The sequence below is a fragment of the Monodelphis domestica genome, chromosome 2, assembly GCF_027887165.1.
Source record: "Monodelphis domestica isolate mMonDom1 chromosome 2, mMonDom1.pri, whole genome shotgun sequence".
NCBI classification, from domain to species: domain Eukaryota; kingdom Metazoa; phylum Chordata; class Mammalia; order Didelphimorphia; family Didelphidae; genus Monodelphis; species Monodelphis domestica.
This window is the reverse complement of record NC_077228.1, coordinates 253,501,407-253,520,423: the sequence shown is the minus strand read 5'-3', so window position 1 is coordinate 253,520,423 and position 19,017 is coordinate 253,501,407. Positions and strand designations below refer to the sequence as shown.

The window sequence follows — 19,017 nt, the reverse complement described above, 5'->3', positions numbered from 1 at the left end:
GAAAGTATGGGCATTCAACAAAATAGAAGATTTCCAAGGATTTGATAAGAAAAGACCAGAATTTAGTGGAAAATTTGATATCCAAGCACAGAAAGCAAGAGAAACATGAAAAGGTAAATATGAAAGAAAGGGAAAAGGAGATGAATCTTATCTTTTTCTTTAAGTCAAACTCTCTTCTATAAGGACTACATTTACATCAAATTATATATATTAATATGTGGGGAAAATGTTTTGTGTAACTCTCAAAAATTGTATGTACCATAAGAGTAGTTAGAAGAAACATGCATAGGGAAAGATTGGGGCATTAAGAAGATTTGGTGAAAGTGGGGGCAAAGAAAGGAAAAGGGAGGGGGGGAACCATAGATAACACTAAGATTTACTTCAAGAAATAGGGGAGGACTTAATAGAATAATCTTTCCCATATAAAGATACACATGGGAAGGGGAGGGGAAGAACTCTCATATGAGAAGGAGAGGAAGAGAGTGCGAAGTGGAATTACTTAAACTTTACTCTCAGTGAAATCAAATCTGAGAGGGAAGAACATCTAGATCCAGTGGGATCCTGAATTCTATCTTACCCAACAGGGCAAGAAAGAAAGGAAAATTAAGGAGGGGGAGGGGAAGGGAGCATAAAAAGGGAGGGGCTAGAAAGGGAAGCATATCAAGGGAGAGCACTAGGGAGACTGACCCAAAGTAAATCACTGGTTCAAAAGGATATAGCTAAAGAAGAAACGTCAGAACTAGGGGAAGATATCAAAATGCCAGCAAATCCACAAGTGACAATCATAACTTTGAACGTGAATGGGATGAACTCACCCATAAAATGTAGACAAATAGCAGATTGAATTAGAACCCCAAACCCTACCATCTGTTGTCTTAAAGAAACATATATGAGGCAGATCGATACTCACAAGGTTAGAATTAAAGGTTGGAGTAAGACCTTTTGGTCCTCAACTGATAGAAAGAAGGCAGGAGTTGAATCATGATATCTGACAAAGCCAAAGCAAAAATAGACCTGATCAAAAGGGACAGGGAAGGTAAATATATTCTGTTAAAAGGGAGTATAGACAATGAGGAAATATCACTAATCAACATGTATGCACCAAATGGTATAGCATCCAAATTTTTAATGGAGAAACTAGGAGAATTGAAGGATGAAATAGACAGTAAAACCATACTAGTGAGAGACTTGAACCAACCACTATCAAATTTAGATAAATCAAACTTAAAAAAAAACAAGAAAAAGGTAAAAGAGGTGAATGAAAACTTAGAAAAATTAGAATTAATAGACATATGAAGAAAAATAAATAGGAATTGGCACATTCACAAAAATAGATCATACACTAGGTCACAGAAACATGGCACTCAAATTCAGAAAAGCAGAAATAATAAATGCAGCCTTTTCAGAACACAAGGCAATAAAAATATTGATCTGTAAGGGTACATGGAGAGCCAAATCAAAAATTAATTGGAAATTAAATAACATGATACTCCAAAATCAGTTAGTTAGAGAAGAAATCATAGAAACAATCAATAATTTCATTGAGGAAATTGACAATGGTGAGACATCCTTTCAAACCTTATGGGATGCAGCCAAGGCAGTACTTAGAGGAAAATTCATATCCCTGAGTGCATATATTAAAAAATTAGGGAGGACAGAGATCAAGGAATTAGAAATGCAAATCAAAAACTTGAGAACGAACAAATTAAAAACCCCAGAAGAAAACCAAACTAGAGATCCTAAAAATTAAGGGAGAAATTAATAAAATCGAAAGTGATAGAACTATTGAGCTAATAAACAAGACTAGAAGCTGGTACTTTGAAAAAACAGACAAAATAGATAAAATACTGGTCAATCTAATTAAAAAAAAGGAAAGAAGAAAGGCAAATTAACAGCATCAAGGATGAAAAGGGGGATCTCACCTACAATGAAGAGGAAATTAAGGCAATCATTAAAAACTACTTTGCCCAACTATATGGCAATAAATATACCAACCTAGATGATGTGGATGAATATTTACAAAAATATAAATTGCCTAGACTAACAGAAGAAGAAATAGATTTCTTAAGTAATCCCATTTCAGAAAAAGAAATCCAACAGGCCATCAAAGAACTTCCTAAGAAAAAATCCCCAGGGCCAGTGAATTCTATCAAACATTCAGAGAACAGTTAATCCCAATACTATACAAACTATTTGACATAATAAGCAAAGAGGGAGTTCTACCAAACTCCTTTTATGACACAAACATGGTACTGATTCAAAAACCAGGCAGGTCAAAAAAAGAGAAAGAAAACTATAGACCAATCTCCCTAATGAATATAGATGCAAAAATCTTAAATAGGATACTAGCAAAAAGACTCCAGCAAGTGATCAGAAGAGTCATTCACCATGATCAAGTAGGATTCATACCAGGGATGCAGGGCTGGCTCAATATTAGGAAAACCATCCACATAATTGACCATATCAACAAGCAAACCAACAAAAATCACATGATTATTTCAATAGATGCAGAAAAAGCCTTTATTAATATACAACACTCATTCCTATTAAAAACACTGGAAAGCATAGGAATAGAAGGGCCATTCCTAAAAATAATAAACAGTATATATCTAAAACCATCAGCTAATATCATCTGCAATGGGGATAAACTAAATCCATTCCCATTCCCAATCAGGAGTGAAACAAGGATGCCTATTATCACCTCTATTATTTGACATTGTTCTAGAAACACTAGCATTAGCAATTAGAGAAGAAAAAGAAATTGAAGGCATTAAAATAGGCAAGGAGGAGACCAAATTATCGCTCTTTGCAGATGACATGATGGTCTACTTAAAGAATCCTAGAGATTCAACCAAAAAGCTAATTGAAATAATCAACAACTTTAGCAAAGTTGCAGGATACAAAATAAACCCACATAAATCATCAGCTTTTCTATATATCTCCAACACAGCTCAGCAGCAAAAACCAGAAAGAGAAATCCCATTCAAAATTACCTTAGACAAAATAAAATACTTCGGAGTCTACCTCCCAAGACAAACACAGGAACTATATGAACACAACTACAAAACACTCTCCACACAACTAAAACTAGACTTGAACAATTGGAAAAACATTAACTGCTCACGGGTAGGATGATCCAATATAATAAAAATGACCATCCTACCCAAACTCATCTATCTATTTAGTGCCATACCCATGGAACTTCCAAAAAATTTTTTTACTGATTTAGAAAAAACCATAACAAAGTTCATTTGGAAGAACAAAAAGATCAAGGATATCCAGGGAAATAATGAAAAAAAAATACAAAGGAAGGGGGCCTTGCAGTCCCAGATCTCAGACTATATTATAAAGCAGAGGTCACCAAAACAATCTGGTACTGGCTAAGAGACAGAAAGGAGGATCAGTGGAATAGACTCGGGATAAGTGACCTCAGCAAGACAGTGTATGACAAACCCAAAGATCCAAGCTTTTGGGACAAAAATCCACTATTTCATAAAAACTGCTGGGAAAATTGGAGGACAGTGTGGGAAAGATTAGGTTTAGATCAATACCTCACACCCTACACCAAGATAAATTCAAAATGGGTGAATGACTTAAACATAAAGAAGGAAACTATAAGAAAATTAGGAGAACACAGAATAGTACACATGTCAGACCTATGGGAAGGGAAAGACTTCAAAACCCAGCAAGACAGAAAGAGTTACAAAATGCAAAAAAAAAAAATCTGGAATACATCAAATTAAAAAGTTTTTGAACAAAACCAATGTAACTAAAGTCAGAAGGGAAGCAACAAATTGGGAAACAATCTTCATACAAACCTCTGACAAAGGTTTAATTACTTAGGATACCTCAGAGTTGTTTTGATTTGCATCTCTCTGATTATAAGCAATGTAGAGCACTTTTTCATGTGCTTATTAATAGTTTGGATTTCTTTGGCTGAGAACTGCCTGTTCATGTCCCTTGCCCATTTATCAATTGGAGAATGGCTTGATTTTTTGTACAACTGATTTAGTTCTTTCTATATCCTAGCAGATTGGCTAACATAACAGCTATGGAAAGTAATGAATGCTGGAGGGGATGTGGCAAAGTAGGGACACTAATTCATTGCTGGTGGAGTTGTGAATTGATCCAACCATTCTGGAGGGCAATTTGGAACTATGCTCAAAGGGTGATAAAAGACTGTCTGCCCTTTGATCCAGCTATAGCACTACTGGGCTTGTACCCCAAAGAGATAATAAGGAAAAAGACTTGTACAAGAATATTCATAGCTGCACTCTTTGTGGTGGCCAAAAATTGGAAAATGAGGGGATGCCCATCAATTGGGGAATGGCTGAACAAATTGTGGTATATGTTGGTGATGGAATACTATTGTGTTAAATGGAATAATAAAGTAGAGGAATTCCATGGAGACTGGAACAACCTCCAAGAAGTGATGGAGAGAGAAAGGAGCAGAACCAGGAAATCATTATACACAGAGACTGATACACTGTGGTACAGTCGAAGGTAGTGGACTTCTCCATTGGTGTCAATGCAATTTCCCTGAACAATCTGCAGGGATATAAAAAATACTATCCACAAGCAGAGGATAAACTGTGGGAGTAAAAATAATGAGGAAAAGCAACTGCCTGACTACAGGGGTTGAGGTGATAGGACTGAGGAGAGACTCTAAATGAACACTCTAATGCAAATACCAACAACATGGAAATGGGTTAGAAACAGGAACACTTGTCATAACCAGTGGAATCGTGCGTCGGCTATGGGAGAGGGAAGGTTGGTGGGAGGCGGGGAGGAGGAAAAGAAAATGATCTTTGTTTCTAGTGAATAATGTTTGGAAATGACCAAATAAAATAATGTAAAAAAAAAACTAGCAGCCATAGAAGGGCCTGAATTAATTTTAACATTAACAACCACTAATGACTTAAATTGATCACTTTCCTATAATGAAAAGGAAGTGGAAAAATGGAAGCAAAAATTCAAAGCACAACAGATTAATGGAGTATGGGTGTCATCTGAAGGAAAACCCTTGCTTCCTAGAAGTTTCTAACACCAAATTTGCCATTCTATTCATAAAAATGGTCACTTTGGCACCCAGAGCATCGTGGATTCTGTTAAGAGAGTATGGATAACCACTGGAATAACTACTATAGCCTCTAAAGTGTGTACAGCCTTCTCTGCCTGCCAAGCATATCACCAACATGCCTTTCATGGCAAAGCCTTTGTTGGGCTTCCTCTGGCACACCTTTTGAGCACCTACAGATAGATTTCATAACAATGCCAAAGGCTGGACATTATAAATTTTGTCTAGTCATAGGAGATCAACTGACCAGATGGTCAGAAGCATTTCCTGTGACCCGAGCCACAGCAGCTTTTGTTGCTAAGGTGCTTTTAAAAGAAATTATTGCTCGCTTTGGCCTGCCAGCATATATTGATTCAGATAGAGGAAGTCATTTTACTGATTCTGTCCTAAATCAGACATATTCTTGCTTGGGGATGACTCCCAAATTTCATGTACCATATCATCCTCAGAGCTCAGACTGTAAAAAAAAATAGACTTGAATACAGGACTACAATCCCCACAAGCCTTTGCTCCACTTCCCCAAAATGCTTTGTAATCTCACGGGGATTCTAAGGTGGGCTGAGATCGAGGAAGGATTTAAGCTGGTGGCAAAGTGTTTTGGGCTTTTTTTGGACTTCCGTTTTGGAGCAGAGGCGTCTCTTCCATGATGTGAGGTTATTTTGTCTAGGCCTCTGGCCTAGGCACATGTTTCTTACTTGTATATTCTTTAATCCTTAATCCTTAATAAACCTCTAAAAAATATAATACTCCTTGCAGAGAGAAACTAATTTCTACCTGCCTCAGTCTCACCAATATTCCCTAATTTTAATCTTTACAAGACCAAGTTGAAAGAATGAACAAAGAACTTAAAACTATGACTGGAAAATTATGCACTGAGATGAGAGACACATTTAAAATGTCCTGAAATTCTCCCTCTGGCCCTATTTTATCTTAGAAGTAGGCCTAGAAGAGAACTACACATCTCAACATTTCAGATCCTTTTTCACTATTAGGGGGAGATACTACTATTGCTTCCCATATACAGGAATTACAGCACAGTAATGCTTGAACTCCATGAATCCGGAGCTGCAGTACAAGCTGGACCACTAGAATTTTCACTTCATGACCTGAACCCAGGAGACAAGGTGTATATTAAGAATTTTCCAGTGTACTGGAACAATTCAGCCTTCCTGGGAAGGACCATTCCAAATATTGTTAAATACTCCAACATCTATAAAGATTGGAGATAAGGACTCTTGGATTCATTGCTCACATGTAAAGAGAGCATCTTCTGTTAAGACTGATTGACTGTATCCTATCACATGCATTGGAGATAATAATCCATTGACAAATGGATGCTGTTTTTCGAGAACACATTGAATTCCTGATTTTCCCCTTATTTTTTTTATTATTGCTTTTCCTTTATTTTGATTAGAATATTTGATTTTTTCCTTTTTTATCATTTCTTGTACTAAAGGTAAATACAATTAATATTATTTTTTCTGCAGTAATATAAGTTTAATATGTATGCATGTATATAGATATAGATATACTTGTTATAATATCAATGCATACCCAAAAGCTTTAAACTGTGGGAATCTGCCACTTATTGACAAAATATTATGGGAGTGTGTTTAATGTTTGTGTCTGAATCTAGGAAATGGGATAAAATCAAGGAGCACAGCTTAACCTAAATAGTACCAAAAAGAGGACACAGGGGAAATTAGTGTGAGATGCGTAGGACTTCCTTGTATTTACACTCTTTGTGAAGAACTCAGACAAGCACCAAAGTTTGACTATCATCCTGGCTCCCCATATCCCTGACAATGACAAAAAAATCAGACCAGGGAATGGCATTTCCCAACAAAAACAAAATTCTAGTTCTTTTCTTCTTATAGTATGGGAACTTCCTGTAGTCTTGGCTGCAAATGGGTAAGAGAAATATTACTGCATTCTGTCCTACAGACTTGTGAGATAGAAATTACTTTTTAAATTGGACCTGTATAAGGTCCTGTTATAAATTTATTAAACCCAAATAAGGGCCTATTTTTAATTTTTTTTTCCTTTCTCCCAAAGGTTTCACTTTCTTTCATTTTTTTCTCTTTATGTTTTTTGTTTTTGTTTTGTTTTGTTTTACTCTTCTTTTTATAATTGGCTCATACACCCCCATAACTCAACCATGCATCCTGAGATGAACTGGATGTTTTTTAACACCCACTTCAGGGAGGGAATTGTATTTTAGTAAAATTCCAAGATTTTGAAATTTTGTTTGAGGCAGAAGCTTGCTAACTCCTAAATCCAGAGAATGAACTGTTGCAGAAAGATGCCAGAAAACCTGCACTACATCAGGAAGATAAAGAATGAACTTTAGGTGTGGTTGATTGAACTGAAGTTTGATTGAAAATTTATTGCACATGTACACTTTTATGTTAAAAGGGACTACCCCTAATTTGCCTTTTTGCCAATGTGCCTAGCAAAACATTGGTTTTGCTTTCCTCTCTTTTCTATTCCTCCCTAACTATTGTAATTTCCTCTTAGAGATTGAATATTGTATACATCTGTAGTTAGAAGTGTTTAGGACTACAAGATGATTATGTTAAATGATCAATGGGAAGACTAGTCTCCCAATGATCATCAGGGGGGGATTATGAAATTTAGATACTCCACCCTATTTAGATCTTACTTTATGGAGAAGATGAAATTGTAATCTCCTGATTGAACAATGAAGGTACTTAGTTATTACTTTATAGTGAAGCTAGAACTTGAAGCTAAGTCTATTTTAAGATCTTAATACAAAAAGATGTTAAGTAACTATAAAGGTTAAATTAATCACAAAAAGGTTAAGTAACTAACAAAAGGTGAACTTAATGAAGAACTTTTTTAAGTAACTCAAAAGATATAATCTAATCAAAGAAGATGAGAACTAAAGAATGGGCAGTCCTGGAGAAAAGCCTCTGATGTGATTGGTAGGCATGAAAATTTAGAGGAAGGGACACAAGAGTAAAAGGTCTATATATTTTGTGTCATTTCCTCTCTCTGGTACCTTGGGCAGCAAAGAGTTGGCTGGTGGCAGGGTGCTGGGCCTTTCAGCATCTTGGCATGGCTACAACTATTATCTGGTTCGGTGGTGAGTTTCTGGCTGAGTTTTTCCTCCTTTACTTTCCAAACATTATCCTAGAAACCTCTAATCTCCTTCAAAGACCTAGCAGAAAAGGTCTTTAACTCCCCTGGCACAGGTCAGGTGGGAGAAATCCTATACTTTCTTCCCTCTTTCTCCTTAAATCTTTCCCTCTATATTTATTAAAATTATCATAAATTTCCAGACAGACTTGGGTATTTTATTTGGGATTTTTTTTCCTCTGGCAACCAATTAATTTAGATTTCGAGTCACAACCCTAAAATTATCTTGACAGTCTCTTCTGTATCTTTTGCTGGTATGACAGCCACCTAACTCTAATATTCTCCTAACTATAATTCCATGTTACTTCTACCATATAATAGATGCTTCTTACTATGTCATTCTTACTATATAATTTTTCACTTTTAAAAACCACTTTTATTTTATTTTTTAAAAATATATTTTATTTGATCATTTCCAAGCATTATTCGTTAAAGACATAGATCATTTTCTTTTCCTCCCCCCCCCCCCATAGCCGACGCGTAAATCCACTGGGCATTACATGTTTTCTAGATTTGAACCCATTGCTTTGTTGATAATATTTGCAATAGAGTGTTCATTTAGAGTCTCTCCTCTGTCATGTCCCCTCAACCGCTATATTCTGGCAGTTGCTTTTCCTCGGTGTTTCCACTCCCATAGTTTATCCTTTGCTTATGAATAGTGTTTTTTTCTCCTGGATCCCTGCAAATTGTTCAGGGACATTACACCGCCATTAATGGAGACGTCCATTACGTTCGATTATGCCACAGTGTATTAGTCTCTGTGTACAATGTTCTCCTGGTTCTGCTCCTCTCGCTCTGCATCACTTCCTGGAGGTTGTTCCAGTCTCCATGGAACTCCTCCACTTTATTATTCCTTTTAGCACAATAGTATTCCATCACCAACATATACCACAATTTGCTCAGCCATTCCCCAATTGATGGGCATCCCCTCGTTTTCCAGTTTTTGGCCACCACAAAGAGCGCAGCTATGAATATTTTTGTACAAGTCTTTTTCTCCATTATCTCTTTGGGGTACAGACCCAGCAGTGCTATGGCTGGATCAAAGGGTAGATATTCTTTTGTCGCCCTTTGAGCATAGTTCCAAATTGCCCTCCAGAATGGTTGGATCAGTTCACAACTCCACCAGCAATGAATTAAGGTCCCTACTTTGCCATATCCCCTCCAGCATTCATTACTTTCCTTTGCTATCATGTTAGCCAATCTGCTAGGTGAGAGGTGATACCTCAGAGTTGTTTTGATTTGCATCTCTCTGATTATAAGAGATTTAGAACACCTTTTCATGTACTTATTAATAGTTTTGATTTCTTTATCTGAAAACTGCCTATCCATGTCCCTTGCCCATTTATCAATTGGAGAATGGCTTGATTTTTTGTACAACTGATTTAGCTCTTTATAAATATGAGTAATTAAACCTTTGTCAGAGGTTTCTATGAAGATTTTTTCCCAGTTTGTTGATTCCCTTCTGATTTTAGTTACATTGGTTTTGTTTGTACAAAAGCTTTTTAGTTTGATGTAGTCAAAATTATTTATTTTACATTTTGTGATCCTTTCTATGTCTTGCTTGGTTTTAAAGCCTTTCCCCTCCCAAAGGTCTGACATGTATACTATTCTGTGTTTACTCAATTTACTTATGGTTTCCTTCTTTATGTTTAAGTCACTCACCCATTTCGAATACTGGATTTTTGTCCCAAAAGCTGGGATCTTTGGGTTTATCGTATACTGTCTTGCTGAGGTCGCTTTCCCCAGTCTATTCCACTGATCTTCCTTTCTGTTTCTTAGCCAGTACCAAATTGTTTTGATGACTGCTGCTTTGTAATATAGTTTAAGGTCAGGGACTGCAAGGCCCCCATCATATGTGGTTTTTTTTTCATTATTTCCCTGGATATCCTTGATCTTGTGTTCTTCCAAATGAACTTTGTTATGGTTTTTTCTAAATTAGTGAAGAAGTATTTTGGGAGTTCAATGGGTATGGCACTAAATAGATAAATAAGTTTGGGTAGGATGGTCATTTTTATTATATTGGATCATCCTATCCATGAGCAGTTAATGTTTTTCCATTTGCTCAAGTCTAGTTTTAGTTGTGTGGTGAGTGTTTTGTAGTTGTGTTCATATAGTTCCTGTGTTTGTCTTGGGAGGTAGATTCCTAGGTATTTTATTTTGTCTAAGGTGATTTTGAATGGGATTTCTCTTTCTAGTTCTTCCTGCTGAGCTGTGTTGGAGATATATAGAAAAGCTGATGATTTATGTGGGTTTATTTTGTATCCTGCAACTTTGCTAAAGTTGTAGATTATTTCAATTAGCTTTTTGGTTGAATCTCTAGGATTCTTTAAGTAGACCATCATGTCATCCGCAAAGAGTAATAACTTGGTCTCCTCCTTGCCTATTTTGATGCCTTCAATTCCTTTATCTTCTCTAATTGCTACTGCTAGTGTTTCTAGAACAATGTCAAATAGTAGAGGTGATAATGGGCATCCTTGTTTCACTCCTGATCTTATTGGGAATGCATCTAGTTTATCCCCATTGCAGATGATATTAGCTGATGGTTTTAGATATATACTGTTTATTATTTTTAGGAACGACCCTTCTATTCCTATGCTTTCCAGTGTTTTTAATAGGAATGGGTGTTGTATTTTATCAAATGCTTTTTCTGCATCTATTGAGATAATCATGTGGTTCTTGCTAGTTTGCTTGTTGATGTGGTCAATTATGTGGATGGTTTTCCTAATGTTGAACCAGCCCTGCATCCCTGGTATGAATCCTACTTGATCATGGTGAATGATCCTTCTGATCACTTGCTGGAGTCTTTTTGCTAGTATCCTATTTAAGATTTTTGCATCTATATTCATTAGGGATATTGGCCTATAGTTTTCTTTCTCTGTTTTTGACCTGCCTGGTTTTTGAATCAGTACCATGTTTGTGTCATAAAAGGAGTTTGGTAGAACTCCCTCTTTGCTTATTATGTCAAATAGTTTGTATAGTATTGGGATTAACTGTTCTCTGAATGTTTGATAGAATTCACTGGTGAATCCATCAGGCCCTGGGGTTTTTTTCTTAGGAAGTTCTTTGATGGCTTGTTGGATTTCAATTTCTGATATGGGATTATTTAAGAATTCTATTTCCTCTTCTGTTAGTCTAGGCAGTTTGTATTTTTGTATATATTCATCCATTTCTCCTAAATTGGTGTATTTATTGCCATATAATTGGGCAAAGTAATTTCTAATGATTGCCTTAATTTCCTCTTCATCAGAGGTGCTGTCCCCCTTTTCATCTTTAATGCTGTTAATTTGCTTTTCTTCCTTCCTTTTTTTAGATTGACCAGTACTTTGTCTATTTTGTTTGTTTTTTCAAAGTACCAGCTTCTTGTCTTATTTATTAAATCAATAGTTCTATCACTTTCGATTTTATTAATTTCTCCCTTAATTTTTAGGATTTCTAGTTTGGTTTTCTGCTGGGGGTTTTTAATTTGATCGCTTTCAAGTTTTTTCATTTGCATTTCCAATTGATTGATCTCTGCTCTCCCTTGTTTGTTAATATAAGCATTCAGGCATATGAATTTACCTCTGATTACCGCTTTGGCTGCATCCCAAAAGGTTTGAAAGGATGTTTCGCCATTGTCATTTTCCTCGATGAAATTATTAATTGTTTCTATGATTTCTTCTCTAACTAAATGATTTTGGAGTATCATATTGTTTAATTTCCAATTGGTTTTAGATTTGGTTTTCCATATACCATTACTAAACATTATTTTTATTGCCTTGTGATCTGAGAAGGCTGCATTCATTATTTCTGCTTTTCTGCATTTGTGTGCCATGTTTCTGTGACCTAATGTATGGTCAATCTTTGTGAATGTGCCATGTGGTACTGAGAAGAAGGTGTATTCCTTTTTATCCCTATTTATTTTTCTCCATATGTCTATTAATTCTATTTTTTCTAAGATTTCATTCACTTCTTTTACCTCTTTCTTATTTATTTTTTGATTTGATTTATCTAAATTTGATAATGGTTGGTTTAAGTCTCCCACTAGTATTGTTTTATTGTCTATTTCTTCCTTCAATTCTCCTAGTTTCTCCATTAGAAATTTGGGTGCTATATTATTTGGTGCATACATGTTGATTAATGATATTTCCTCATTGTCTAAAGTCCCTTTTAACAAAATATAATTACCTTCCCTATCCCTTTTGATCAGGTCTATTTTTGCATTGGCTTTATCAGATATCATGATTACCACTCCTGCCTTCTTTCTATCAGTTGAGGCCCAGAAGGTCTTACTCCATCCTTTAATTCTGACCTTGTGGGTGTCAACCCGCCTCATGTGTGTTTCTTGAAGACAACATATGGTAGGGTTTTGGATTCTAATCCATTCTGCTATTAGTCTATGTTTTATGGGTGAGTTCATCCCATTCACGTTCAAAGTTATGATTGTCATTTGTGGACTCCCTGGCATTTTGATAGCCTTCCCTAATTCTAACCTTTTCTTCTTCAGCTCTACCTTTTAGTCCAGTGATTTACTTTGAATCAGTCCCCCTTGTCCCCTCCCTTGATGTTTCCCTTTTTAGTCCCTCCCTTTTTGTTCCCTCCCCTCCCCCTCTCTTTCCCTCCCTTTTTGTTTTCCCTCTCCCCCTCCCCCCCTTGGTTTTCCCTTCTCCCTACCCTTGTTGGGTAAGATAGAATTCAAGATCCCAATGGATCTGGATGTTTTTCCCTCTCAGAGTTGATTTCCCTGAGATTAAGGTTTAAGTAAAAAAAAAAAACCCTCTCTTCCTCTCCTTCTTATAGGAGTTTTCTTCCCCTCCCCTTCCCATGTGAATCTTTGTGTGAGAAAGATTATTCTATTTGGTCTTTCTTTACCCCCTATTTATACATTACATTTTCCCCACATATTAGTATACATAGATTGATATTAATGTGGTCCTTATAGAAGAGAGTTTGAATAAAAGAAGAAGATAACATTTTTCCCCTTTCCTTAATATTTACCTTTTCAGGTATTCCTTGCTCTTTGATTTTCGGTATCAAACTTTCCACAGAGCTCAGGTCTTTTCTTTGCAAAAAGTTGGAAATCTTCTATTTTGTTGAATGCCCATACTTTCCCTTGGAAGTATATAGTCAGTTTTGCTGGGTAGTTGATTCTTAGTTGGAGACCCAGCTCTCTTGCCTTTCTGAAGATCATGTTCCATGCCTTAAGATCATTCAGAGTAGAACTTGCAAGGTCTTGTGTGACCCTGATTGGCATTCCTTTATATCTTAATTGTCTTTTTCTGGCTTCCTATAGGATTTTTTCTTTTGTTTGATAGCTTTGGAATTTGGCAATTTCATTCCTGGGAGTTGTCTTTTGGGGGTTTAGTGTAGAAGGTGTTCTGTGAGCTCTGTCAGTGGCTGTATTGCCCCCTTGTTCTAGAATCTCTGGGCAGTTTTCTTTGATTATATCTTGTATCACCATGTCCAGTTTGGTGTTTATTTCTGGCTTTTCTGAGAGTCCAATTATTCTTAAATTATCTCTTCTCCCTCTATTTTCCAGATCTGTCACCTTGTCGGTGAGATATTTTATGTTCTCTTCTAATTTCTTGGTATTTTGGCTTTGCTTTATTAATTCTTGCTCTTTTACACGATCGTTGTCTTCCAGCTGCCTGATTCTGGCCTTTAAAGCCTGGTTTTCCTTTTCAGTTTCATCACACCGGTTTTGTAGATGCATGAATTTCTTTTGCATTATTTCCAACTTTTCCTCCCAGAAGGCTTCCATCTTTTTGGTCATTTCTGATTCAAATTCTTCATAGGTTTGTGGAGAGTTTCCATTTTCTTTGGAAGATTTTGGAGCATTTTCTTGTATATCTTCTTCTATCTCCTATGTATTTTGTATTTTGGCTCCATAGAATGTGTCCAAAGTCGCCTCTTTCTTCTTATTTTTCTTGGCATTTTGGGGCTTCTGTGGAGTTTGCTATCTCTGAATGTGGAGGATTAGCTTTTCTTATCTCTGTCTGGTGTTCAGAGGCTTTAGTCCTGGGCAGATTGTTGGTTCTATGAGGTTTCCCTGCGTTAAATTGAGTATACCTCACTGGAACTGGAGTGGAAGGGTCAGACCAGGAGGCCACACTGTCCCCCGGCTCTCTGGGTCAGGTTGCTTTCCAGAAGTTGCCTTCAGAATAGCTGGCCGTGAGGCTGTTTCGTCGGCCTGCGGGGGGATGGGCTGCAGCTTCCTGGAGCTCCGAGGGCAGTGACTTTCACTGAGACTTGGATAGCAGGATCCAGCCCATGAGGCTGTCTTGCCCGCCCTGAGGGTTGCTGTTGTTTCTACCCTGCTCTCTGCATGGGGAGCCCCGAGGGCAGTGACTTTCACTGGGACTCGGTTAGAAGGCCCTGAGGGTTGTTGTTGTTTCAGACAAGCCTGCTCTCTGCGGGGGGAGCTCCGAGGGCAGTGACATTCACTGGGACTCTGATAGAAGGCCCTGAGGGTTGGTGTTGTTTCAGAGACCCTGCTCTCTGAGCCGGGCGGGGCTGCGGCTTCCCAGAGCCTTGGACTCTGAGCTCCTACCCCTTAGGTCCGAGTGATCTCGGGTTCTGGCTTTTGAGGGGGGCCGTACCTTTTGATCCGGGTCCAGGTCCAGGAGGAGGATTCTCAGGGTCTATGCTGTTGATCGTTTTGAATTTCGGCGCCTTAGGAGCTTATAGTTTGAGATCGGTAGGGAAGGGTTTTCCGGAGATCTGAACTTTAGCTTTCTCTAAGCCACCATCTTGACTGGAAGTCTAAAAACCACTTTTAAATCCATTTTCAAGGCATGCAATAAATAACACTAACATTGATCCTCATATTGGCTAAATAACTTTCCCATCCTCACAAAACTACAAAATGTCTGTGCCTAGAGTTGAGCTAATCTCCTGATTATAAATCCATCTTTTTTTTTTCATTTTACCACAACATATATAAAACTCAGTTGTTCATTTTGTTTCCATTTGCATTGAAGAACCAAGCAATGATTAGAAATTAAAATGGAAATAAACCCACAGAGAAAGCTATTAAGAAGCATCTTGAAATGTCCTGAGAGAATAGATATTTTTAAGTTCCTTTGGGGAAAATACAAGACCAGTTTTAGGTGCTCAAATTAATTAAAGTCTAGGGACAAAGTTATTCCAGGATCCTACATGACAACTCCTGGGATTTGAGCTGTATAGTAGAATATCTCATTCAGTTATATTAGCCTCTATTTAAGTCTGATTTCCCTTTGAAATAACATGCACACCCACTGGCCTAAAGGCCAAGCTAGTTCTTTTGTTTAAGCAAAGATGGATAGCTCTTAGAATCATAGAACTGAAAAGGATCTAAATAATCACCTAGGATATTCTATTTTCTTTGACCAGTAAGGGAATTGGGCACCTAGAGATGGGGCGTTTTGCCTAAGATCACACAATAGTGGAAGTACATGTCCCAGTGCTCAATCTATTATCTTCATCAGCTTTCAACATTTGTTACAAAGGGGAAGAGGAAGATTATCTGCTAAAAAGCTGAAATGCATGGAGAGGAATTTAGAGGACTTCACCATTTCCTAGAGGCAAGAATGGGCACAACATCTTAAAATTTCAAGGTTATCGTCCTGCTAGGGAAATAGCCTAAGGTCTGTCTGTCTTTGGAGGATGATATAATTGTGATGTCATAATGATTTAGGATTTTTTTTTATGTTTGATTTTCATTTGCATAGGGTAGAATTAGGCAAAGGGTCTAAACCATAATTGATTTTTATGACTGTTTTCCTCCAAAAGAACAGTTACTTTTTTCCAATGTGTTTTGAGACCCCTTTTCATGCCTGTGAGAACTGGAGCAGAAACATGGCACAGTGGATGGAGTCAGGCCTGGAGAAAGAAGGTCCTGGGTTCAAATTTGGCCTCCAACACTTTCTAACTATATGTATTTGGGCAAGTCATTTAATCTCAATTGCCTAGCCCTTACCACTCTTCTGCCTAGGAACCAATACTAAAGGTCAAGATCACTTTGAAAAGGTTTTTCACTAGATATTGCTATCAGATAATATTCCCATGAAATATTACAACTAACTACATATCCCCTTAACAAGAGTCAATTATAGTTATCTCCAGTATTTAGAGAGTTAGAGATGAGATAAAGTGAAAGAAACAGAAAAAGATAAAAGTTGCAAAAGGATTAAATGTAGACCATTGGGGGAAGCTGGGTAGCTCAGTGGATTGAGAGCCTGGCCTAGAGTTGGGAGGTTCTATGCTCAAATCTGGCCTCAGACGATTCCGACCTGTGTGACCCTGGGCAAGTCACTTAGCCCCCATTGTCTAACCCTTACCACTCTTCTGCTTTATTCCAAGATAGAAGGTAAGGGTTTTTAATTTTAAAAAATGTAGACCGTTGTGAGGAGGCTAGATTGGCTATAGTATTGAGTATATTTAGGTAAGATAAAGGAAAACAGAGAGAAATTTGGAGTGGCAGTTAGGGTTGAATTCCCATAGATCCTTCCATGCCATACTAAGGTATTTATATTTTATTCCACAGGCAAAATGAGGTCATTGAAGATTCTTGAGTAGAAAATGACATAATAGCAGTAGGTATGTTGTCCTGAAGGAGAAGAAAAAATTAACTAGGGTGGTTGTGGTAGGAATGGAAATAGAGAGCAGAAAGGTATTGCAGTGGGATAGAGCCCTGAATGAGAAGTCATGAAGATGTGAGATTAAGTCTAGCCCCAGATACTTATTATGTGATCCTGGGCAAAACACTTAACCTCAGTTTCTTTGTAAAATGGGAATGATAATAACACCAATCTCCCAGGCTTATAGTGAGCAAATGAGATAATATTTATTTAGTACTTAGCACAATGCCTGACACATACTGAACACTTAATACATGTTAACTATTACTAAAAGATTAGGTAGACTAGATAAAAACAGATCATTCATTGAACATGGCATGATAAGGGTGATGGAAAGGTCAAAGATATTGAGGTTTGGGATTGGGACTGGGAGAATATTGGTAATGTGGGAGACAAGTGGAATATCTTCATTAAGAGTGGGAGAGAATATGAATTTGATTTTTTTATGTGTTGCTTTGGAAGTATCAGTAGGGGAGTAGGATGTAAATGTTTAGCAGGTACTTGGAGATGTGGGGCTGGAGTGCAGGAGAGGTCAAAACTCAAAAGCCTGCATAGACTTTCATTTTATGAAGAAAATTAAATTACTTAGAAATACATACTAGAGAAAGAAGACTAATTGAAAGCAGGTCTTGGGAAATCTCTATACTATTCAGAGTCTTCTTTGGGGCATTCAAAGCATTTTGAATGCTTTGTCAAGAGGTATAAAAGTTAGGGGAGGGACTGAAATAAATTTATACTAAAATAAAATATATTGTAATTATTAATAAAATCTCATAGTCTCTTTTGTTTCTCAATCTTTCTCTCTCCCTCCATCTGCCTCTGCTCTTTCATATTAAGCAGAAAAGAATAAAACATGGATAAAAGCAATGAAACATCAACAACAGATTTCATTCTCCTGGGACTCTTCCCTGAGTTCAAATATTCTGGCTTCCTTGTTTCCATTATCATTTCTTTCTACATCATCGCTTTCACTGGAAACTCTATCTTGATTCTCCTGATATGGGTAGATTCCCGGCTCCATACACCTATGTACTTCCTACTCAGCCAACTCTCCATCATTGATGTGGCCTACATATCCAGCTCTGTGCCCAAGATGGCTCTTAATTATTACTTAGGTAAAAGAAATATTTCTCGAGTTGGCTGTGGAACTCAGATGTTTTTTTGTTTGACTTTGGGGGGTTCTGAATGTCTTCTTCTGACCTTTATGTCCTATGATCGCTATGTGGCCATCTGTAAACCCCTCCATTACCCCATTATTATGTGTCCCAGGATTTGTTTGCATATGGCAGTAGTTTCCTGGGTTGGGGGTGCTTTAAATTCTCTAATTCAAACAATCTACACCATGCATTTCCCTGTTTGTGGCTCTAGGGAAATTCACCATTTTTTCTGTGAGATGCCTGCTATTTTAAAGCTCTCCTGTGAAGATACCACAGATTATGAGATGGGAATATTTGTGGTAAGCATTGTATTTATTCTCCTTCCTTTTAGTCTCATTGTGACTTCTTATACCCTCATCTTCCTCACTATTCTTCACATGAACTCTCCTGAAGGGAGGAACAAAGCCCTGGCCACCTGCTCCTCTCACTTGACTGTGGTGAGTCTCTACTTGGGACCAGGCATTGTAGTTTATATGACACCTGGTTCTTCCCATACCCCAGAGTTAACTCAAGGTCTCTCTGTATTTTATACCATACTCACACCTATGCTGAATCCACTCATCTACAGTCTGAGGAACAAGGATGTTTTAGCATCATTAAGAAAGACTATGACAAAGAATCTCATTTCCAAGTAAAACTAGAAGACTTTAAATTGTTTATGGCAATAATATCTGGGGCATCAGAAAATGTATAGATCACATTTCTAGTGACAATTGATTTCTGTATAAGCCTCAAATTATCATTTAGTCTATCTGCCCATCATTTTTTCCTCTGAAGAGAAATATTTAAATTTAATTAGACTCATTTTACATATGTCTTTGAAAGGTAAACTGATACATTTTTATCATCTTCCTACAAAAATAGAATGTATCTCAATTTTTAGATACCACTTCCTTTTTGCAAATGAAGAGCTCTTCTATTTCTGAATTTGCATGACCAATTATGAGTTATTTTGAGGAAATAAATTAATTTCCCTAGGCCTTAGTATCCTCACCTGTAAAAAAAATGGTATAATACCCACAATACT

The 19,017-nt window shown here is 37.1% G+C and overlaps 1 protein-coding gene across 1 annotated transcript; it reads left to right on the top strand.

The window, feature by feature from the left end:
* The first annotated feature begins 17,686 nt into the window (after positions 1-17,686).
* Positions 17,687-18,625, top strand: LOC100022735 (olfactory receptor 2T27-like). The gene has a single exon (XM_001374451.2). The coding sequence runs from the start codon at positions 17,687-17,689 to the stop codon at positions 18,623-18,625; it is 939 nt and encodes a 312-aa protein (XP_001374488.2).
* The last annotated feature ends 392 nt before the right edge of the window (positions 18,626-19,017 follow it).